At 37.3% G+C, this 23,707-nt stretch overlaps 4 protein-coding genes and 2 long non-coding RNA genes across 7 annotated transcripts; 2 read left to right on the top strand and 4 right to left on the bottom strand.

The window, feature by feature from the left end:
• Nucleotides 1–6,111: 6,111 nt before the first annotated feature.
• LOC142522043 (uncharacterized) lies at nucleotides 6,112–9,293 on the bottom strand. The gene has a single exon (XM_075625216.1). The coding sequence runs from the start codon at nucleotides 9,291–9,293 to the stop codon at nucleotides 7,428–7,430; it is 1,866 nt and encodes a 621-aa protein (XP_075481331.1). The 3' UTR covers nucleotides 6,112–7,427.
• Nucleotides 9,294–9,379: 86 nt separating this feature from the next.
• LOC142522037 (uncharacterized) lies at nucleotides 9,380–14,305 on the bottom strand. The gene is made up of 5 exons (XM_075625210.1): nucleotides 14,222–14,305; nucleotides 13,787–14,147; nucleotides 13,524–13,702; nucleotides 10,469–13,408; nucleotides 9,380–10,021 (listed from the first exon to the last, which is right to left on the bottom strand). The coding sequence occupies exons 2-5, from the start codon at nucleotides 14,127–14,129 to the stop codon at nucleotides 9,380–9,382; spliced, it is 4,104 nt and encodes a 1,367-aa protein (XP_075481325.1). The 5' UTR covers nucleotides 14,130–14,147; nucleotides 14,222–14,305.
• On the top strand, nucleotides 13,064–15,230 carry LOC142522061 (uncharacterized). Of its 2 annotated transcripts, XR_012814385.1 has the most exons (5): nucleotides 13,064–13,201; nucleotides 13,307–13,640; nucleotides 14,392–14,761; nucleotides 14,871–14,953; nucleotides 15,093–15,230. It is a non-coding gene; the product is annotated as an uncharacterized LOC142522061 (long non-coding RNA). The 2 variants fall into 2 exon arrangements; XR_012814384.1 differs by having other exon boundaries at nucleotides 14,392–14,953.
• On the bottom strand, nucleotides 14,124–15,803 carry LOC142522051 (uncharacterized). The gene is made up of 3 exons (XM_075625224.1): nucleotides 15,027–15,803; nucleotides 14,749–14,951; nucleotides 14,124–14,669 (listed from the first exon to the last, which is right to left on the bottom strand). The coding sequence occupies exons 1-3, from the start codon at nucleotides 15,226–15,228 to the stop codon at nucleotides 14,184–14,186; spliced, it is 891 nt and encodes a 296-aa protein (XP_075481339.1). The 5' UTR covers nucleotides 15,229–15,803; the 3' UTR covers nucleotides 14,124–14,183.
• A 1,972-nt stretch (nucleotides 15,804–17,775) lies between these two features.
• LOC142522022 (ETHYLENE INSENSITIVE 3-like 3 protein) lies at nucleotides 17,776–20,449 on the top strand. Its single transcript, XM_075625202.1, is given in 3 exon segments — nucleotides 17,776–18,039; nucleotides 18,509–20,300; nucleotides 20,302–20,449. Coding segments are annotated over 3 exon segments (1,956 nt in total). The 5' UTR covers nucleotides 17,776–18,004; the 3' UTR covers nucleotides 20,431–20,449.
• Nucleotides 20,450–20,653: 204 nt separating this feature from the next.
• Nucleotides 20,654–23,157, bottom strand: LOC142522032 (uncharacterized). The gene is made up of 2 exons (XR_012814383.1): nucleotides 22,208–23,157; nucleotides 20,654–21,326 (listed from the first exon to the last, which is right to left on the bottom strand). It is a non-coding gene; the product is annotated as an uncharacterized LOC142522032 (long non-coding RNA).
• Nucleotides 23,158–23,707: the final 550 nt, after the last annotated feature.

Below are 23,707 nucleotides of genomic sequence, written 5' to 3'. Positions count from 1 at the left end.
ACTGCTTCACAAGAAACTTGATCTTCGTCTGTCTTATTCTCCACCTGAAATATAGTAGTTTCTGAATTCGGTGTGCCTTTGTCTCCCTTTACTTTATCTTCCTCGAAGATAACATCCCTGCTGATGACAAGCTTGTGAACAGTAGAATCCCACAAGCGAAACCCCTTTACTCCATCAGCATAACCCAAGAAGATACATTTTCTGGATTTCAAATCCAACTTTGATCTTTCTTGCTCATTGTACAGAACGTACACCAGACTTCCAAATATATGCAAATGAGAATAATCTGTCGGCTTTCCGGTCCACATCTCCATCGGAGTCTTCAGATCAATCGCCACTGAAGGAGAACGATTGATAATATAACAAGCGGTTTTGACTGCTTCTGCCCAGAATGACTTGTCTAGACCCGCAGTCCTCAACATAGCTCTTGTTCTGTCCAACAAGGTCCTGTTCATCCGCTCTGCCACTCCATTCTGTTGAGGTGTGTAAGCAGCCGTAAACTGTCTTTTGATGCCTTCGTGTTGACAATATGCATCAAACTCGTCACTGATATATTCTCCTCCATTGTCAGTCCTCAGACACTTGATTTTCTTTTCAGAATCAAGTTCAACCCGCGCTTTGAAATCTTTGAAGATCTGGAAAAAGTCAGATTTCTTCTTGATTGGATACACCCAACATCTCCTAGAGAAATCATCAATGAACGAGACAAAGTATCTCGCTCTTCCTAGGGATACAACCGGTGCTTGCCAAACATCCGAATGAATCAGCTCCAATATACTTTTGCTCCTGGCAGTAGAAGTGCCAAACTTTAATATGTGTTGTTTACTGGTAACACAATGTTCACAAAAAGGTAATGACACTTTTGTAAGTTCCGGCAGCAGCTTCCGTTCTGAGAGAATTTTCAACCCCCGTTCTGACATATGTCCGAGCTTTCTATGTCATAACACTGTTAATTTTTCTCCTGAACCAATTGATGCAACAGCTAGTTCTGCCTCTTTGTGTGTTTCTCCCAAAAGTACATACAGATTTGCAGCAACCTTTTCCGCCTTCATAATCACAAGCGCGCCTTTCACAATTTTCATGATCCCGTTCTCGATATGAGTTTTGCACCCGATGTCATCCAATTTCCCCAAAGACAAAAAGTTTTTTCGTCAGTTCCTTCACATGTCGTACCTCCTGTATGGTGCTAATGGTACCATCAAACATTTTAATTTTGATAGTACCGACCCCAGCGATTTCCAAGGCATGATCATTTCCCATGAATACAGATCCTTCGGAGACTGGTTCATAATGATTAAACCATTCTCTCCGAGACGTCATGTGCCACGTCGCTCCTAAATCTATAATCCATGTGTCACAAAATTTGTGTCTGCCTTCAGCAACTGTTGCCGCTTCGCTGAATAATATTTCACCCCTGCCTGAAGTACTGGCCACATTTCCTTGAGAACTTTTCTCGATACTCGTACTCTTTCTTGAAGTGCCCTTTACCGCCACATTTAAAGCAGTAAATATTTTTCTTCTTACTTCTCGACTTTGATCTACCTCGTATTTGGCTCCCACTGGAGTCACGGTCCATAAATCTTCCTCTTATCATCGGTAAAGCCTCTGCCTGCTTCGAAGTTACCAACCTATCTTCCTTATTCTTGCGCCGGCTTTCTTCTTCGAGAATCGCAGTTAAGACATCGTCGAATCTTAGAAAGCCCATAAGAATATTGTTGGTAATGTTGATGATAAGTTGATCATATGAATCTGGTAGACTTTGAAGTAGAAGCTCCACACGTTCATTTTCCCCTATTTTATGTCCCATGGAAGTGAGTTGGGCAAATAGGGTATTTAGTCTGTTGATATGGTCGGTCATCGATGAGGATTCCGCCATCCGAAGAGTATAAAGACATCTCTTTAGGAAAATCATGTTGTGTAACGATTTGACCTCGTACATCTTTGTCAGAGTATCCCAGATAACTTTGGCTGTTTTTATCTCAGAGATACTTGACAAAAATTCGTCTGCTATAGCCAAGTGTAAATTGACAACATCATTGTCATTCATCTCATTCCACTTTCTATCATCCGTAATCTCCACCGGTCTATCTCCAATAGTCGCCAAGCAATTCTCCTTTCTTAAAACTGCTTGAATCTTTATTTTCCACAGCATAAAATTGCTTCAATTGAACTTTGCTATCTCGTACCTTCCCGTCATTATGTCTACAACAATTTTAGTAGACCGGACAAAATAATCACGCCTTAAATAAAAAATCTCAAAAAATATTTTCTGATGTGGAAGATCAGTCTAGGCTGCAACCACAGAGCATACTCAGAATTTTAAGAAATTTTAAACCAAAGCTCTGATACCACTTATTGATCCCACGTGCGGAATTTGAGATAATAAAACCCGAAAATAAAGAATAAACTGGACACCGAGATTTATGTGAAAAACCCCTAAAAATTATTAGGGTAAAAACCACGGGCAAGATGAAAAGAGTTCCACTATAATATTTTACGGTGTACAACCCACTCACTGTGTTTCCAAAGAAAACACACACTCTCTTAATACAGGAGAACAAAACACCTCACAAATATTATAGAACTAAGCACTCAAATGCTTATAAGATGAGAGAAAACTCGAAGAAGTGATGATTTGAAATGAAGGGAGGGGAACTCTATTTATAGAGCCCATTGTCTGTGTGAAGGCGCGTATAAAACGTGTCTTCATTTCGATTGCAATTTTCAAACTTGTCTTCCATTTTTTTTTCCAACAAACATCTGCTCAATTTATTTGGCCGACCCCATCATTAATGAATGACACTTGCCGACAATTTGGTTATTTTGTTGATAGAAAGTTATGAATCGCTTTGATCTCTCGCTATGTTAAGAGAGTTAGTTTCGTGTTGTTTACTAGCATTCCTTTTTATATGAATCTTTTGCTCCAAGTCACCACATCATAATTATTTGTGTCTTAATTTATTCAGGTAAATTATTTGTGTGATAAATTGTTTATTTTGCTGCATGTTATTTTAGGTGTTCCAACACCGCAGACAATACATTTATCTGAAATAAATAATTTTCAAATTAATTAGTACTTATATGTTTGACAAATTTTTTTTATGAATTATAATTATTTAAAATGAAGCCATTTGAAATTTATCATTTGACTTATTTGATCATATCCCAATAACCTTACCCAAACGCAATCTAATAATTTTATACGAAAACGTGCGATCTAATAATTTTATTCGAAAACATGTGTACACAGTAGGTTCTTCAAATCAATTTCATTATCCATTAATCTAATTTAAATAAAATCCATCTCTAATTTATATAAAAAAAATGTGTGAGAAATTATGTACTTATTGATAATGACTTTGAAAGTGATAGATTGAGTAGGAAAAGATAATTAATAAACATCCAAATGTAAAAACTCATTAAGGAGACGGGTAATAACTAATAAATATATTGCAGGAGGGAACTAACGTAGGTGAATTGGTTTTCATTGCAAACTGCGTTCATTAATGGCAAAAACTTGTATGAGACGGTTTCACGGATCGTATTTTATGAGACGGATCTCTTATTTGGATCATCCATGAGAAAATATCACTTTTTATGCTAAGAGATCGTGAATATCGGTAGGGTTGACCCGTCTCACAGATAAAGATTCGTGAGATCGTCTTACAAGAGATCTACACTTCATTAATTTTCTTTGGGGAAGGCTAAAATATATTTTTGGTATTTATTCATTTCTTTAGAAGCATATTATATACAGGTTGAAACTCGTTTTATTTATTTACTTTTGAGTATCTTTGTATGTTTTACTATCTGCATTAACCTTTTATACTCATATAATTTATATAGAATAACGTTTTGCACACATTTATTCAAAATGTTTCGGATGTTATTGGATTTATTATTATTTTGTTCCATCATATTGCTGTTATTTTTCATCATATATTTATTAATTAATATCATAGCACTCTGAGAGTAATAATTATCTATGTTGGGAGAATTGAAATATTGCTCTTAGGATGGTGTTGTACGGGTTAATAGATTAACGTTGCATTATTACTACTAACTATAACTTTTAATAAAAATTACAACAAAGGCTCGATCCGCATATACTCTTAATAGTAAAAATATTGGCATTTTTTTATTTAGTTTAGAATAATATAAAAAAAGTAATATATATATTTCAAAATGTAGTGTGGTCACTAATTTTTTGGAAAATAGCGACCACGAGGGATGACTTTACAAAATTTGTATTTGCCTAGATATTTTTATCATTATTATTGCCGAGGACCGTTTTGTTTTATTCGAAAATTATTCCACTGAAATTCCAAGAACAAAATTGTGAAAACCCATGAAATTTTGATATAATTGAATTCCCAATATATTTTTTTTGTTTTATTATATAAATATAAATTTTTGTAGAGATTTTACTTAAAAAAAATAAGAAAAATTTTTAAAACAAAAATTCCGAAAAAGTACCAAGATTTTGATTCATCTTCTCATAAAAGAGCCTATGTTACACGAGAGTACTACTTCCGACATGTTTTAATACAAGATATTAATTGATCATTTGGTAGACCCCATATGTATTTATTTTGAATTATATGATTGATTTATCATCTTGTATTAAAAATTACCATGAGTAACAATCTTTGTGCAGCATAGACAGGGTTCCCTCTCGGCGAGAATTATTTATTTATATTGATTCTTTGGAATCTTCGTGCCAACGTTAGTTATATAAAGAGGAAATATACGAAAAATGGGTTTATTTAAAGCTATTTTTATATAGAAGACTTATTCCAGCTATATTTCCTGTATAAATATATAAAAAAAATGTAAATTTGTCAATAGAATAATATGCATAATAAAAAAAATGTAAATATAAAAATTAGAGTAGGTCTTTGTAACACGATATCGCAGATCTTTATTCGTGAGACAGATCAACCATATCCATATTTACAAAAAAAAATAATATTTTTGCCATAAAAAGTAATATTTTTTCATTAGGTACCTAAATAGAAAATTTGTTTCACAAAATTGATCAATGAGACATTCTCACAATAGTTTTTGTGATATAAATAATGTGCTTTGTGCAACGGGCTAAAAAATAGTTTTTTTGTACTCAAAAGAAACCTAAAAAAGAGAATACAAAAGCTCGAAATCTTATCACGAAAGAATTTTATAAGTAATATATATTATCCGATCCGACTTATTAAAAATAATAATATTTTTTTATTTTTCATTTTTCATATGAATCAGATCATATACGTGACGAATATTAAGTTCATCGTAAATAGAAAAACCGACTCTGTGGGATAGTCTCAAATTCGAAAGAGCCAAAAAAAGGAGCAATAATTAGCTTATCCACGTTGGATTCTTTCGTCCGAGTTTAACATCCACACCTTATTTTCTCATGTTTTTTTGATGCATTTTGGGATTTGAAATATCTTACTTCTTATTCGCCACGAGAGAAGTGATGTGCAACTGAAAATTATTGATTTAGAATTGAGAATTTTTAACATCAATAATTCAGATAAATATGTTTAAAAATAAAAAATAAAACAAATTTAATGGACTACTTAGATTATTGAAATTCAAATTATGTCAGCCTACATAATGAATTTAATTAGTTTCCATGTATTTGAGGATCTAATGTTATTTTTTTAAAAGAAATAAATGAATAAAATTTATATTATCTTGTTTTGATGGGTCAACCCTACCGATATTCACAATAAAAAGTAATACTCTTAGCATAAAAAATAATATTTTTTTTTCATGGATGACCCAAATAATATATTTGTAAAACAAAATACGACCCGTGAGACCGTCTCACACAAGTTTTTGCCAAAATTAATATTGAAACATCATCTCAATAACATCATCTCACTCTCGCAAAATAATGTGATGAAGTTATGATTGCTTAAAGTTATCAATTTAGTCGTAGTAACATCTTCACACTATTGAACATGCTCTAATTGATGATCAAGGCAAAGGAATGAGTAGGAGTGGTCAAATTTCAAATTTGCTCAGACAAGAAAAATTATTAATTCAAAGATATCAAAAGTTCGAAAGTAAGACATACATACTATTAAATGGAGAATTATGCTATTTAGAAGCTCTTATGGCACTACTCCATTTTTTTTTTATCTGTGTTTCTAAACTGTTTTGATGATGCCTTTATTAATGTATCTTCAGCCAGGGTCGGCTGAATCTCCGAACCAAGACACTCCTCATGCTGGAACTTGGGTTGGGAAGCAATCAAGGAGTAAACTGTTCAGGTCTCTCTATAAATTTCTTGATTTTTTCCTCTGTTAGTGTTCTGTAGGCATCGGTGTTCGAGCAATGGTGGGCATACATGAAACATCGGGCAACTTGTCTTAAACACACACCTTTCACTAATTTAATGCATCATCGATTCGCACCTGCTATAGACCGACGGAACCGTGTAGGCCATTCTTTAATTTTTTTTTATTCTACAAGCGTAACATTAAACAAAAACACATATAATTTTGTCCAAAACTAACATAATTTACTTTCATTCTTATCACTAATTAAGTATAAAACTCGCAGTTATCAAATTCGGAATCCCTAAGCCACGCAAACTTATCTCCTGCAATATATTAATTAGTAAAGAAAAATCAAGTGCATTTGCACCGGGATACATGTGGATTGGAGAATATTGAATTACTGTCGATGAAATCAGGGGTCTCGAATTACAAGACACAGTTCTTGGAAGTCAGGCAGCCCTCACAAAGCCTGGGAACAATGTCCTGAATATGGTCTTGTCTGGTAGGATTAATCTTACATCCCATTCCAAATGAAAGCCAAGTGGGAAAGAAAGAATCTGCACAATTTTATATTGGACTTTTGGTCAGCAATGCATTAAACATTTTGCCGAATATTCCAAACCCCGAAAGCGAGCTTCGTGCTGATATATACGACTTCGAAATCACATATAATATTAGTTTCAAAATAATTTACCATAATGTTTCATATAATAATTATAACTGTAAATAATCAACATGATTTCATACCCAGCCTTTTCTTTGCGGAGCAGCAAGGGCGTGGGTGATTCTTCAAACTCAGCAAAAATGCTAGTTGAAATCACAATGCTACAGGCATTATCCTCTCCCATAAGATGCACTGCTGTCACTTAATACTGTATTCTATGATTGCTGCCCTCATATTTATATGATGCCAGATGAAAGAAATTACAGGTCTTGTATCGGGAAATTAGTCGCACGTTGCTACATATTGTGGAAATTTCTCATTATTGATTTTCATTAGTTAGATTTTAACTAAAGAAAACAAGGGACATTACAAGTTTCTGCTTTATGATGTAAAAACTTTCATATTGTATCCCTAACTAAAACCTCTGCAATTACATATCATGTGTGCCACAAATTCTAAAGAACCAAAACTGACCAATCTTAGTTGATAAACTCTCCCTTCATCGCCAGGGAGAGAGCTCCCAGGCTACCTCTTGTTCCCACGGTCACTCCAGGCATGGCCACGGCTCTGCTTCCCACAAATCCGCCTTGCCCAACAACAATCTTTCCATACTTGACTTTACCCCCTTCACCCTCGTATATGTGCCCGAAGAGCAAAGCTTCTCTTTCCACAGAACCATATTCCTGAACTTCAACCAGTTCAGGATTTAACACAGCACCAATACTGTCCACATAAACACCTCTGTCCCAGGCAACTTTTGAACCCAATAGCTTCATCCATATTCCAAAGAAAAATGATCCAGTTGTCATTTCCATGTAATATTCCCCTACCAGTGTCCTTATTGCTTGCCAAGTAGTATCCATGAATATCCCTATGCTCCAAATTGGCTCGATGTCGCCTTCTTTCTTGTGCCCTACCAGAATCCATTTGGTCACAGCACAAAGAAGTCCTGCTAGGATGCCTGAACATATCCAGAGGAATGGCAGCAACCATTGCATTTGTATTTTGCTGATCTTACTAAGGTAGAAGATGCAATTCAGTGGAGCAAAGATTACCAATCCAATCAGAAAATAAGGGAGAAAAGTTTGTATAAATGGCTGACCAGACATCAGCCACAAAGTCACATACCAGGGCCTTGCCAGTGTCACTTCTTTGGAAACCTTTTTTTGCAGTGATGCTGCCATTGGACAGCCTGTGAGGTCAACTTTAACATCAGACTGATTCAAGAAAATCTTCCAAGCCTCAGGAAGAGGCTTTTTGTTTCTCAGATGTTGGCATATTGCATAAACTACTGAACGTCCATGATCCATTGATGCACTTTGATTGCATGACGAAGCATGGATTACATCCACTTCATTACATCTGAGATAAGGGTTAAACTCCAGCTCTTCTGATTCCTCTATGGTGAGCACTTGATCAATGGTAATCTCTCCCACGCCAAAGTGCGGAAACTCAGTTTCATCCCATGGCTTGGTGCAATCAAGTGCTATCTCACGTGCCATTTCATCATCTGGGACTGGCCGGATCTGCAATTGAAGAACATAGCGTACTCTCTCTGGAGAATTTACACGCCTTTTGAAGTCATCGGCAAGGAAAAGTAAAGGACGCTTGTCATTCTCATCTCTTGGGATTGCTCCTGTTTCTGGTGGAAGTATACCCTTAGGCTCCACCTTTCCAGTGTCTTCACCAAACTTTGTATCAAAGGGCCTCAGCTTGAATTTCACATACATTTCTTGTCCATTGTTGAATCTGAACAGCCTGCAGATGTTTGAATAATAATGAAGCACGGTATATGACTCTGTTTGCCTTAAGGATCCCCACATTGCATCTCGAATATGAGGAGCGTGCTTCACATGTTCTTCTCGTGCTGCTGCTCCACAGACAAGCCACGCGGCAAAGTCGCCGATAGTTCGTGCATGAAATGCATTCCCTGTCTTCAGGATCAAATCTAGCAGTGGTGACTTTTCTTTTGGATCATTTGAAAGGATTCTTATTACTGCTCCCCGAGGGTCAAGTCGTGCATCATCGTCTGAGCTTAAACAATTACTGTGGCGCATGATAATGGGGTAATGCTTTCCTCTGGAGAAGATTAGATGATCAGGCAGATTTGGTATTTGATCGTAGAACTTTATAAAGCCCTTCCCAGTGGCACCAATCCGGTGGAAGTATCTTGAACCTACTTTGAGGGTTGATCCAGCAAAATTTGCTGCAAGATTTCCCAGGACTTTTTTATATTTCATGTCCATCTCCTCTATCCTATCATCGAAAGAGTGAATGGTGTTCTTGACCATGACTGGATTTGTAGAACCAACAAAAACACCACCTGTCTGGAGGACCTGAATCATTTAGAGCCACTGAAAGTGCCCCGAGAATGACATCTTGCTCAAGGACAGAACCGGGTAGGATTAGGCCATGGCTCCCTACAACTGAATTATCTTGTACCGTTTATTTTTCCTGAAATGTACCCATTGGAGGAGTAATATCCGGGGATAATGCGGCTGAAATCCCCTAAATGTACACCATCAGCAAGTGAAATGAGTTCTGGGTCTGACACAGGATTGATGGCTCTAAGCGAACAATGTTTCCCAACTTTAGAACCCATATAGCGCAAGTAGGAACAGAAAGCTTCTGTTCCAGAAAGAAACTTCGCAAATCTTAGGTGGCAAGCAGTCACAATCCGGTGGAGAAACCACTTTCTAATGGGTGTAATTTGCATATCTCGATGTCCTGATATGCATGATTTCAGAAAGCAGGTTAAGAAACTGAGGATGAGGCCATAAGTTGTGTAAGCCATGGCTATGGAGATGGCAAAAATGGTTGGGCTTGAGTAGACCCCATCAAATGTCACTGTATAAGCGACAATCGTATAAGGAAACCAGTGAAACGCTCCAGATAAACAGAAAAATGAAAAGTGATGAGGTGTTGGAGGCTTTTGTAGTATCCAGAGGTAGATGAAATAAGATATGGCAGCTGATAAGCTGCTCAGAAAGCCAATTGCGTAGATGCCAAATAAGTGAAAGATGGGTGCATAATTCTCTGGCCTTTGGCTAGCGAGTTGTTGTACCATTTCACCCTGTCGTCAATGAGAAGATAAAGAAAGTCAGTTTTCTCTAAATCAAAAACACATTAACCCACTAGTAATTCAAGTATAATTTAGATTTCAAGTTTCAAGTACATGCTTGTTATATGCTATTAGAAGTGGGAGCAAAAGACTGAAGCTGATAGACAATGAGTGTGATACAGAACATAAGTGCGACGGCTGTTCTGTTATTGCGTCTACTTTCTAAGACATTCTCTTGTGGTTGGCAAACTAGTGAATTAACAAGCGATCTTTTATTCCAAGTTAACATCTCATCAGATTTATTTTTGGACTAATATAATGAGATTGTATTTCGAAATTTGGCATAAAATTGAACTGGGGTTCTATATATGTTCATTTATTTATGTTAAAAAATGGATGAAAATGCAACCTACATTCTACAGCAGAACTAACTAAGAAAATATGCTTGTTGAGACTAACCTTTCTGATATTATCTCCATTGTAGTTTCCTCCTCCAGAACCCAATGCAGGTATTTCATCTCCATCTTCCACCACCACGCCTTTTTGAAGACAAGCATATGGGCCCACTGAAGATCTTGAACCAATTTTGATCGGATTTAAACTCAATACTCCATTTTTCACTTCATGACTCTGAAGCAACGCGCCTTCTGCAATTATTGCTGCTTCCCCAATTGAAACTAAAAATGGGTCAGTGATGTCTGTGGTGTCAATTAATGCAGAGGATGCAACTTTGGCTCCTAGCATCCTAAACCAGTAATTCATGAACACGGTGCCTCTCAGATGAACTGCTAGAACTTTTGAAGAGACCTCTTGAACCTTATACAGTGTCCACCACTTGACAAATTCAGCTGACCAGATTGAAATCTCTGGATCTAATGCATAGCTTGGCTGCAGAAATGGAGTGCCAAGAAATGCTATGCAGATGCATGTGGAGAAAATGCATAGCATCCAAGAAAGAGGAGCGCATACCAAAGGAAGGAAGTAACCGAAGAGAGTATTGAGCTGCATCTGTGTGTGGCTTGTGGACATCCAGCGTGTAAATTTGGAAATGGATATGTATGCAGGAAATAATATCAAGAAGTTAACATATGCAAGTCCTACAAGTTGCATCAACCAAATTGCCAGCTTAGTAGACAAAGAAGGCTCGATAACTGTTGTGGTTGCTTTTGACTTCATCTTTGTAGAATGCAGCAGTTCAGGGGCTGATTGAGAATGAGACTTCTTTAAAAGATTTTCGGCAAAGTTCGCCAAGTCGTTGATGCAGGTGGCAGTAAAAATGTCAATTGCACCAACAGGCACTCCTAGAAAATCTGAAAGCTTTTGAGCTGCACGAACCACACCAATGGAATCAACCCCATATGATACAAGACTTCCAGACGTGGAGATGTTGGCAATAGAAATTCCAGTCATTTGAGAGAGCAGCTCCATCAAAAAATTTCTTATGTCCGTCTTGCTAATACTTGAATGTGTCGAAGGGTGAGCATTTTTGCCTTGAGGAGCTGCTCCACTAATCCCAATCTGGGGCTGTGACTTTTCTCCAGTAGTTAGTTGACCAACAATATCCAGAGTTCCATCAGCATACCTTTTGAGACATTCAAATCGCTTGATTTTTCCTGATGTCGTCTTGCTAATGGTCTTAGGTTTGATCAGAACGATGGATGCAACCACTATCCCATGTTCCTCTGCAACACAGGTCTGAATCTGTTTAATAACTTCATTAGGAATTGACTTAACATCGCGTACCTCTGCAATTACCACCAATCCAACTTGATCAAAAATTTCAGTGACTGATATTCCTTTTGACGAAAGAATATCCTTTGGAACACCAATTGCAGCGCAACAGCCTGGGCGTAGAAGTTCACACGAGGTTTCAACTGTTTTCTCAATATCTGAGCAATATATGTTCTTCCCTGCAATTATCACAAGATCTTTGATTCGACCTGTGATGAATAATTTTCCATCTATAATTCGCCCCAAATCTCCAGTCTTTGTGTATTTTTTTCCAGCATCATTCAACTCATTTCTGAATGTCTTTTGGCTCAACTCCTCCATTCCCCAGTACCCAACTCCAGCACTAGGACTACTAATCCAGACCTCCCCTTCTTTTTCGAAATTTTCTTGTTCCTTGCCTGTTTCTGGATCAACAATTTTAATATGAACATCAGGATCAGCATCAGCATCTGGATTAACGTATCCGCAACACACCCTATCTTGCCAATCGACCATAATCTCTTTACCTTCTCCATATGCACTACATACATATACACAGTTCTCTGCTAATCCATAACCTGGAGCCATTACTTCTTGAGACAATCCAAAAGGTTGAGTAAATTCAAGAAACTTTCTCATCGTTGTTGCTCTAATTGGTTCAGCAGCAACCATGAGAAAAACCATGGAAGACAAATCAAATTGTTGTGTTTTGTTGGCCTCTAACCTACGAATAAGGAGTTCGAAGGAGAAATTGGGGCCGGCACTATGAGTAGCATGATAGGTGGTTATAGTTTGCAACCACAAGAGAGGATTCCTTATGAATGTTAGAGGAGAAAACAGAACTGCGGATCCACCACTTACCATACTTGTAAAAAGTCCCCCGATCAGTCCCATATCATGATACTGAGGCAGCCAACTTACAAGCACTGTATTTGATGTGCTCTTGTATTTTCTTCGCATCATCTTTACATTGTGAATTAGCCCACCATGAGTTATCATGACGCCTTTGGCCTCACCTGTTGAACCTGATGTATATTGCAAGAAGCACAAATCATGCGTTGAAGGTTCATATAGCTCAACTGTATGACTGCAAGGATCAGAAATTTTGGATTTTTTCAACCAAGAATCTGTATGCAACCAGGGAAGATCAGGCCAGCATGGAGATGATTTACTCTTCCCTTTTAGCAATATAATATTTCGAGCAGAAGCGGCCTTCACAGTGATGTGGTAATTGACTGTTGATAGAATGGCAACTGCATTGCATGCTTTTGTGATGTTAGAAACATGAAGAAGTGCTTGTCCGCCCGTTTGAGATGGATCAGGAGGAATTGCAGGAACTGGTATGACTCCTGCTCTCAGACACCCGAAGAAGGCGTCAATGAAGTCTAGACCTGGGAGATAGACCAAGAGAACCCTATCGCCCGTCTTGATGATTGGGTTACGGCTTATCAACAGTTTCTTGGAGATTTCCGTAGCATTGGAGTTAAGTTCTTTATATGTTCTCTGTGCTACAACCAATCCCTTTTCATTGATCCAAGTATATAGCGCCTTGATCTGAGTGACACTGTGAGTTCCCCAATATTGCAGGTAGGCATCAAGCGAGGAAAGAGATGGAAACTTGACACCAGGCGACTCATCCAATTGCTTGGGAACTATCCCCCCATGTTTTGGTTTCAGTGTCAATAATCTCTGTAGCAACATACCATGAAGTTATCAAAAAGATCTTTTTTTTGCAACAAATAATGTAACGAAATCGATGCTGAAACTATTATTTTCCAATAAAACGTGATTCAGGGATCATTACATTTACGTAGGGGTAGCTTGGTTCCAGATTGTTATTCGAGAAATGCTCGCGGACTAGCTCGAAGGCATAACTGGAGTTCCTCTCTGTCAGCTCAAATGCCATGAGCCCGCCAATGTAGTAAGTATTTTGCTGACCTTGCAGTAGAAACTCTAACTTATCGTAAAACCCGTCCTTCATCTCTGTTTTCAGAAAATCAAAACCAATAATTACAGCTTTTCTGGGAATGCCTATTAACGTTTAATCTTTTGGTGAGCTAAGCATACCTTCACTGCTGACATGAGGAAAGTACTTGAATTTCCGCTGTAAAATTATTTCCTCTATTTCGCCTCCAATTCGTTTAGCTGCATCAATAGCTAGCTCCGCCACCCTGGTTCCCTGGATATCTGCCGAGTTCCCGTAGGACCAGAACAGGAAAATATTCGTGTCCCCATAAAATCTCTGCATCGCTACAGGGTTTCCCATTGATGCAGGATCTTCCATGAACTTGTCGAAGTAATAAAAACCCTTTGGAATGTGCTCCAATCCTTTTATCTTCAAGACAGTGGTGTAGTAGTCAACAGTTTGAACTTTACTAAACAACTCTTTTTCTAGCTCGCTGAAATCCATACTGATCTTTGGTAGTTTCTGCGCAGAGGAAATAGTTATATGATAGGGAGGAAACTATTCGAATGCTTTTTGTCTTATTTGACTAAGCAAACCTGATTTATTCTGGGAAGGTGATCTGTAAGTATTTCCACTGTTGAAGGGAAAAGAACCAGAGACAATCATTTTATCAAAATCCATGACTTGTACTTCTTTGTTTTCAGTTAAAATTTCAACTTTGATGCCAGATGAATCCCGGTTAACCGATTGAACTAGTGCGTTGCAGTGGTATTTTACGGGCAGGCGTTCACTCAGCTTCTTCCAAAGACTTGTGTAACCTCCCTTGAACCGCTGGATTTTTCCGGCCATTGAAGTCCTAGTGAACTCGTGAATGTATGCATAAGGCATGTCTTCGACAAATCCGTATCCAGATGCAGTGTATCCGTATATTACCGACCTGGGAACGGATTGAAAGCCTTGAGCCTTTAGATATTCGGGAGCCAAATCTGGGGCAATGTTACTCACTGCATGGACTCCAATTCGACCAGATGCCTTAGCTTTATCCTGGAGAAACAAAACTTCAATCAAAATGGTCCAGTGTCAGATTAAAATATGTGCATATCATGTTTCCTGATTTGCCAACCTGGAGTTTCAGAGTAAGAGAGATTACAGATACGTAATCCTCCACTAACTTCATTTCTTTGAGAGCTCCGGTTGTATAATCAATAAGGGCAAATTTATGAGTGTCCATTTCCTCTGTTTCAGCCCCAACCTCTCCAGCTAAGTGGAAGATTGAAGGAGCACTATTTGCAGCAAGGACCTGACCTCCCAGATCATATATTCTTCCTGTAATAAGACATTAAATTACACATATTCACTCGCAAACTTTTGCTGTCTCAAAGATTTTCTTGCTTTATTCACCTTCGATTTCAACTGATTCACACATGCCACCTGGTGACTGATGTTTCTCTATTACTGTTACATCAGAGTATCCCAGTTTACAGAGTGCATAAGCAGCAGAGAGCCCGCTTGGTCCAGCTCCAACTATGGCAATCCTCGTCTTTGGAGGAAAGCTCGGGTGTAGCTTCGAGAATTGGTCATCAATCACCGATCCTCCGTCCATTAATTATCTCCAATGGCCGGTTTTCTGCAAGTCTGTAAAATCTTGTCAAATTAGCTAAAAAGCATATAATAACATGAACACATGATCATTACAAAGAATGCATGCAATAGCCTACGGGGACAGATCCAATGGAACTAAGAGGCCAAAACTTCAAGTTTATAAATTATTATACATAAAATTCCATATTTTCTCGCTTTGGTGGCCTCCCATTGGAAGGTTGATCTTGCATGCAGAAACAAAATGATGTAGAATATGTGAAAACTGGCAGACCTGGTGTTTTGAAGTGGGAAAAAGGTATTATGTTTTATAAATTTAATCTGAATTTGTGGTATGTACAGTGCCTTCACTTGGCCGCGGGTCTTGAGAGAAACATGCAGCAATATATCGCGTTTATATAGCATTCGGAGTGAGGCTACAAGCTGGTGTGACTAAAAGACACGCTATCTTCTTCTCTACCCTTGGGTGGACAAATTCCAAGTACCCATACGTGTCTGAACATTTTCCTATTTATCGTTTATTCCAAAAGAGTCCCCGTGATTGAGGGTAGTACAGGTATTCCCTGTTTGTTTTTCTCATCTGATCAGGGGTGGTAAGGTACGGTATACCGTACCGAACTACGGTAACGTATACCATACCGGAAATTTGATATACCGAATTTTCGGTATAAAAAAAATTTATACCGGTACCATATCGACACCGAAAATTTTGTCGGTATACCGAACTTAAATTTAAAAAAGTAATAATAACCGAAATACCGAAAAAAAATATTTCATACCGATACTGATACCGAAAATTTCGATACGGTATCAATTTTCGGTATACCGATTTTTTCGGTAAGTTTGGTGTTTTTTCGGTACGGTTTTTCGATATTTCGATATTTTTTCAATCCCTACGTCTGATGATAATGAATTCAAATTTTTTTTAAAAGCAAGGACAATTTTTGTTTATTGTTGCAAATATAAAAAATATGTAGCATGAAAATTAATAATGGGAATTTGTTTCCTAGATTTGAAAAGGTAAACTCTTCCTAGATAGAAAAAGGCAACGTGTGACATTGCTGTTTTTTTTTTTTTCCTTTTCCCCGACCTATCCATTGAATTGAAAAGATCAAATCTTTCCGCAGCACATCGGATACTTCAATTATAGATAATAAGAAATAAGATGCTGAATATTTGAATAGGGATATTCTCAAAACCCTAACCATTCTGCCGTGTGATGTTAATTTTTACAGGGGCATATCCTGTATTAGATTCAGCATTTTGATGAATCCAATCTGGTAATTTAAAATAGTAGCGGTCTTCTTGTCTTTGTTGCTTAGTATTTTCCTTCGGTCCCAAACATTTTTTAAAATTTTAAATAAAAAATAGTAAATTATTGGCAATATTATTTATTTGCGTTTTGTTTAACTACAATAAATATTGTATTTGTATCTATGCTGTGGCTATAATAAGTAAATTCTCATTTATATATACAAAATATAATCTCATTCGCATGAATGTTTCACGAATTAATTTAAGACACGTTTTGAAAATAATTTTAATATATTATATCACGAGTAGGTCTTTTGTGATACGGTCACGAATCTTTATCTGTGAGACGCGTCAACCCTACCGATATTCACAGTAAAAAGTAATACTCTTGGCATAAAAAGTAATACTTTTTCGTTGATGACCCAAATAAGAGATCTATCTCACAAAATACGACTATTGAGATCGTCTCACATAAGTTTTTTCCCTATATCATATGTGCGATAGTAAAATTTTAACACATACATGATATTTTAAATTAATTTTAAACTCGATAGGCGAGCATAGATCACAAATAACTACAACAAAATTTGAGTTAAAAAATTAAATAAATTTAGTATCAAACCTGCTGGATCGGTCAATTTATGGTACAAGTTACGTTTTGCTATCGTTTGGTAGACCAAATGAGCCACGTTGAATTCAAATTAATTTCAAACCTTCCTATTACATTACATTTATTTCAAAAAAATGACATGCGTTCGTTAAAAAAAAAACGTAATGTTACATGTATTATGTTACTCTGACTTACATATCATGAAGAGTCGATTTTTTAAATACTTCATTTTCTCAAAACATTTCCGTAAACCATATATTCCTGGGCTAGCTTGTAAATGGACTTGGGCTTCACTAATTTTAATGAATATTGTTGGGCTTCACCAACGAGATGGTCACATTTTTCGGCCAAATATTTAATCGATCGCCACGTGGCAGCCAAACAGATTCCATGCAAGTCCATTGTATCTGGACGTTTTCGATTTATTACTTAAAGGACGAATATAATATAATATAGATAATAAACAGTATATTGTGGAGACGTATAAAATTATTGGTTTTGAACTTTTGATTGTGAATACTGGAATAACTATATATTTTTAAATTTTTGATTAGAATTGTCTCCACATTCATGAGATTAATTGATTATCAGGTACCTGTTTGGTTTGGCTCGAATTTTTAACTTATTCATCCGATAAATTTGAAAATTAATAAAATCAAGATTTGACTTAATGAGAGACGTCTCCTCGAAATTCGACTCGCTTCTTCCATTTTGGGTTTTGCTTGATATAATTCGGAACAAAAAATGTCGCTCTACACCGCATTCATTTCTTTTATATATTTTTATATATTTCATTTTGTTAATGATTTTCATCACCATGTAATTAAGGATACCCAGTTTTGATTTACTTCCTCTGTTCCAAGACCCCAAATTCTCGACTGGGTTTTGTGGGAATATATTAGAGATCATTTTTCTTATGGCTGTCATTGAAGATATCGGCGTGGATATCAGGTCTGATTGATTGATTGATTGATTGATTTTCTTCGCAGACCGTTCTCTCTGTTCAGTTCCGTATCTTTTTTATTTTTTCCCCGGGAACTGCTTTAGTACTAGCGCTTATAAAACAGATGATCTGGGTTTGCATCAATTCTGTCAAGTGTAAACATTACTGCTGTAGAGAGATGATTCAGTCATTTATTGTTTTGACTTAATAAAAATTTTCATTTTTACTGATTTCTATAATATTTTTCGGTTCGTATTTTTTTTTCTTGAAAATTCACGATCGAATATATGTTAATCTCATCAGTTTGGTATTATAGGTATTAATATCCGTTCTCTTTTTTCGTTTAAAAAAAATTTGATGGTGGATTTGTTTATTACTGAATTAGTCAGGGAAGGAAGATTTGTGCTGAAGTTTAATTTGTATTCTTGTGTTATTGACTGTTCCTGTTCAACTTTATGGGGATACATTGTGAAATAGTTCGGATATCGAGGTTCATGACATACGAGCCGCTGTTAACATGGATGAGAAAGATGTTAGCGATGAAGAGATTGATGAAGAAGAATTGGAGAAGCGAATATGGAAGGACCGAGTCAGGCTCAAAAGGATTAAGGAAAGACAGAAGCTTGAGTTACAGCAAGCTGCAGAGAAGCAGAAGGCGAAGTCCTCCACGGATCAGGCACGCAGAAAGAAGATGGCTCGCGCTCAAGATGGCATTTTGAAATACATGTTGAAGCTCACAGAAGTCTGCAATGCTCGTGGATTTGTGTATGGCATTATTCCGGATAAGGGCAAGCCAGTTAGTGGTGCATCAGAAAATGTCAGAGCGTGGTGGAAAGAAAAGGTGAAGTTTGACAAGAACGGTCCTGCGGCCATTGCTAAGCATGAGGCCGACTGCCTTTCCATAGAAGATGGGAGTGGTGGTCAAAATGGTAATTCACAAAGAGTCCTTCAAGATTTGCAAGATGCCACGCTTGGATCTCTTTTATCTGCCTTGATGCAACATTGCATTCCGCCACAGCGTAAGTATCCACTCGAGAAGGGCGTCCCTCCACCTTGGTGGCCGACGGGGAATGAGGAATGGTGGATTAGACTGGGATTACCTAAGGGTCAGGCTCCTTTGTATAAGAAGCCGCATGATCTGAAGAAGATATGGAAAGTTGGGGTGCTGACTGCTGTTATAAAGCATATGTCCCCCGATATCACAAGGATAAGGAGGCTAGTTAGGCAGTCCAAGTGTTTACAGGATAAGATGACTTCTAAAGAGAGCTCGATATGGCTAGGTGTTTTGATCAGGGAGGAGTCTTTTGTCCAGCATCCAAGTAGTGACAATGGATCATCTAGCATAATTGAGGCACCTTCCAAAGATCGTGCAAGTAAGAAAAAACCTTCTGTTGACGGTGACAGTGATTATGATGTCGACGATGTTGATGGCATGGGATCCGTTTCTTCTAGAGATGTTAGGAGAAATGAATCTACAGATAGATTACCTTTTGAGCCTCTTGTTCGTGTTACACCTCAACCTGGCAATAAACAGCATGCAGGGGAACGATCCCGGAAAAGAAAAAACCCAAAATCCGGCTTTGTTAACCAACTGGGAGTACCTTCTGTTAATGAAAATCCACAAAAAAGAAAAATCACGAAATCAGGCTGTGCTGAACAACTGACAGTGCCATCTCCCAGTGAGCATCAACATGAGGATCTTGATGGCATGGTGATGAACAGAAACCACAATGAGTCACTATCTGGATTATTGATCAGTGAGAGGCAGCCAGAAAATGGTGGAACAACCATGAGGCCTCATGAGGACAATGCTCAGGACAATGCCTGCTTAGAAGCACCTGATATTAACTTATTCTACTCATTTTCTTCTTCAAATGCTGCCTCCATAAGGAGTGTGCCTTCAGATAATGAATCCCAAGATGCAGGGTTGAATCATGGTCTCCAAAATTCTATTTGGCTTCCAGGACCGCAAGATTCAACTGTTCCTCAAAATTCCCAGCTGCATGATGTATCGACTGGTTACTTGTATCATCCATCAATAACAGTTGGATCAAGCCATCAAGGACAGATGTCTGACCCAGCATTCAGTGAGGTGCGATACAGACCAGAGGATTCTGGCTTCCCTTTACCAGTGTTGCGTAGGAACGGAAATGATATTTCTGGAGAAGGGTTCCCACGGTTGATGCCAGACGCATTTCCAAACGATCCAGATAGGCATGTGGACACACAGTTTACTTCTCTCAATAGCTTGTCATCTGAGTTAGCAGGCGTACAGTCCATTTAATCTTCCCTTTGATGGCACAAGTTCGTTAGATACTATTGATTTCGACTTTGTTGTCGATGATAATTCAGCAGATGACGGTAACTTCGCTGAATTGATGAAGTACTTTGCTTCATAAATGGCAACAGGATTCGCATGTGAGTCATCTAATAAAATAAATTTGCATAGCTCCGCTCATGTATTTATGATCTTATAATTATCTGTCTTTGCAGTTTTCCAGGGACGGGAAAGAGTTGCTAAAATTGAGGCATACTTTTTCTTCTCTGCCGGGTGCTTTCTCGGCTCGCTAATTGTGGAATGCTCTGACTGTAAATTATGTGTCCTCATCTTCTTCTTCACTTGGCCACTCAGCTGTTAGAAATAACATTTTAATCATTCTTTGGGTTGTAGTTGGCCATAATGCTGACATCTTGGAGACCACTGACTGTTAACTTGTAAATGAGTGTTTCCTCGATTGTCAACAGCCAAAGGGGCGTTCTTTTGATTGTATAAATTTAAAGTGAAGCATGTGCTCTCAGCTTTTCAATCATTTGCAAATTTACTGATATTTTTTCCTGCTGTATAACAACCTCAAGTGACCGCAAGAGCTTTTCTGATACTTGGTCGTTGTTACATGTTTTATCTTGTCATTGTTATGTACTAATTGATAGCATTATGGATCTTTCCGTTCACGTATGGAAAACAAGTCAAAAGAAGTACTCGAGGATTGAAGTATCCCATAAATGTTTCCGATTGTGCGGCAGATGAAGAGGAGGAAAACCACCTCTTTGCTCATGTTTTTTGCTGATCGATTCGGCGTATTCCATGCATTTTTTAATGCTAGTGGAGGGTATATCAATGCTTGCTGGTGCACCACATGGTTGAAACTTCTGCACATGAAAATTGAAACCATGCTCTGGATGAGTTTTGGCTGCCGGCTTTCCCAGGGCGGCTGCAGCACTTTTCCATATCAAACGATACGCGAGTAAAAACTCAACTTGGAAAATCAAACACCATCCGCGCGATCAAATAAACCTAATTCATTTCTTCTCGTAAACAATTTATTTAACCGAATAAGAACCTATGTTAACAAGAGATTATGTCATTTTTCATAATAGCGACGTAATTGTTGAATACAAACTAATTTAACCGAGTGCAATCCCAAAGATAAATGAGAAATGATGGATATTTTGAAATTAGTTATTACAGTTAGCCCTTAACAACTCAACTTTATTTTTATTTTTATTTTTTTTAAAAAAACTACCAATCAATGTTTATTTTAAATAATCAGATATTGAGAATGATTTCTATTACTTTACCTTCTTATGTAATAAATAATAATATAAACTTATAAAATTTGAAATCAGTTCTAACTGATCATAAAAACTTTAGTATTTAAAGTTGTAAACAATCTAAAAAATTGTGAAGTATTATTTAAAACGTTAAATTTAATCAAAATATTATATAAATAATTTCGAAAAACCACAAAAATCGACAGTTTAAAACTTGAAACAAATCACTACCCAAATAGAAAAATGACGTGAGCACATCAACACACACATATATAGAACATCAAACCGAAAGCATACGAAACACAGATAAAAGGCATAAATTCTCTTTAATTTCAGGTTTGTTTCTCCACTAAAAACAGGCACACCAGACATTAGAAGTGCATGTACACATTAAATTTTTTGTTTGTTCTAGAGTAAGTCTCTTGTGAGATGTTCTCACGAATCTTTATCTGTAAGACGGTCAACTCTACCGATATTCACAATAAAAAATAATACTCTTAGTATAAAAAGTAATACTTTTCATGGATGACAGACAGCTGTGTTTTGTGTCGGATTTATATATATATAATATGTATGTATGTATATATATTAAAAGATGAATTGAAACATTAATTTTTTATTTACCAGCATGTCATTAGCGTCATTGTGTTGTTTTGAAGCTGGCTGATCAACCACGTACTCGTGCATGAGCCAATTAGTTTTCTTTTCTTTTGGTAGTTTTCCTTCCTAAAGCGCTAAAGATCGCTTGTATCCAATACAAACGTTGTTACGATCATATACACATTTATCAGCTCCGGTGGCCTTCTAGTATCCGTTACCGGTTATTCGGTCCGTTCGCTTTAAATTTAAATACTTTCGATCTCTTGTGGTGAAGACTGAAGAAGAACCATTCGTTGGAGCGGCCTAAAATCGGATATGCCACCGCAAATATATGTGTCAATTATAATTATTGAAACATAAAAAACATAAGGCTGGATGAGTCGCCAAGCTAACACTACAAAAAAAAAAGAGGTTAGCGACGGTATAAACCGTCGCCAAAAGATTAGGCGACGGTTTTAACGACGGTTTATAGGTCCGTCACGGGAGGCCGCGTCGCCTTCAATAGCTAGCGACGGTTTTTCAAGAACCGTCGTTAATATAGCGACTGTTTTTTTAAGAAGACCGTCGCTTCCTGTAGCGACGGTTTATAACCGTCGCCTAAATGAAGCGACTGTTATAAAGAAACCGTTGCTATAATAAGCGACGGTTTAGACATAAACCGTCGCTATAAGAAGCGATGTTTTAGTCAGAAACCGTCGCTATAATAAGCGACGTTATTTTTTAAAAAGCCGTAGATAATGATGAAGCGACGGTTATTAAACAAAATACTACGCAAAATTTCATAAATAAAAATACTACGCAAAAAAATAAAATTAAATTTTCTATAAAGAAAACGCTTTAAAAACCTGACGTGCGCGAAGATATGCAGATCTACGGAACGTTGGAAGATCACACCGACGAGCAAATCTACAAAATTAATACGAAAAAATGTTAGTATAAATAAACAAAACCAAAATTTTGAAAAAATCGATAGATTTTCGCTACTACAAGAGAAAAAAAGGCGAAAAGCGTTGAAAAAAATGTTCGCGAGCCTCGGTATATATAGAACCATAGCGACGGTGTTTGCAAAAACCGTGGCCAGTAGCGACGGTTCTGAAATAAACAGTCGCAAATAGCGACGGTTTTATAAAACCGTCAAGAACCGTCGCTATTAGCGATGGTAAGACAAAATTCGTCGCTACTAGCGACGGTTGATAACTGCTGTCGCTAATTTCGCGACAGTTATTGAGAACTCGCTATATTCAACGACGGTTTTGACTAAAACCGTCGCTTTATTTATTTTGTCCTAATTGAAAAAATATTAACAACAACATTTGAGAAATGTAATCATATTACTAATTCTACAAATAATAATACAAGTGTTTGGTACAAATGTCGTAAAAAAAACTCAGAAAAAACGTGGATACGGTGACTGGGATGCGATCTCTCAGCATGGCGTTCTCGCCTCTGTAGCCTGCATCCTTTCGCAAAGCTCATCGTTACGACGTAACGATGAGTCTAGAGTATGTCGCATGTCCGCCATCT

The sequence above is a fragment of the Primulina tabacum genome, chromosome 2, assembly GCF_025594145.1.
Source record: "Primulina tabacum isolate GXHZ01 chromosome 2, ASM2559414v2, whole genome shotgun sequence".
NCBI lineage: Eukaryota > Viridiplantae > Streptophyta > Magnoliopsida > Lamiales > Gesneriaceae > Primulina > Primulina tabacum.
This window is presented reverse-complemented; position numbering and strand designations above follow the sequence as displayed.

What these genes read in the sequence shown, in the direction of transcription:
- LOC142522051 (XM_075625224.1), bottom strand. Translation starts at nt 15,228, where the DNA reads ATGGACGGAGGATCGGTGATTGATGACCAATTCTCGAAGCTACACCCG. An exon ending in TGAATCAGTTGAAATCGAAG is followed by an intron (nt 14,952 to 15,026) that starts GTGAATAAAGCA and finishes GTCTTATTACAG; the next exon opens with GAAGAATATATGATCTGGGA. An exon ending in CTCTTACTCTGAAACTCCAG is followed by an intron (nt 14,670 to 14,748) that starts GTTGGCAAATCA and finishes TTGTTTCTCCAG; the next exon opens with GATAAAGCTAAGGCATCTGG.
- LOC142522043 (XM_075625216.1), bottom strand. Translation starts at nt 9,293, where the DNA reads ATGATTCAGGTCCTCCAGACAGGTGGTGTTTTTGTTGGTTCTACAAAT.
- LOC142522037 (XM_075625210.1), bottom strand. Translation starts at nt 14,129, where the DNA reads ATGGATTTCAGCGAGCTAGAAAAAGAGTTGTTTAGTAAAGTTCAAACT. An exon ending in TCCTCATGTCAGCAGTGAAG is followed by an intron (nt 13,703 to 13,786) that starts GTATGCTTAGCT and finishes TTCTGAAAACAG; the next exon opens with AGATGAAGGACGGGTTTTAC. An exon ending in CAAGCTACCCCTACGTAAAT is followed by an intron (nt 13,409 to 13,523) that starts GTAATGATCCCT and finishes ATGTTGCTACAG; the next exon opens with AGATTATTGACACTGAAACC.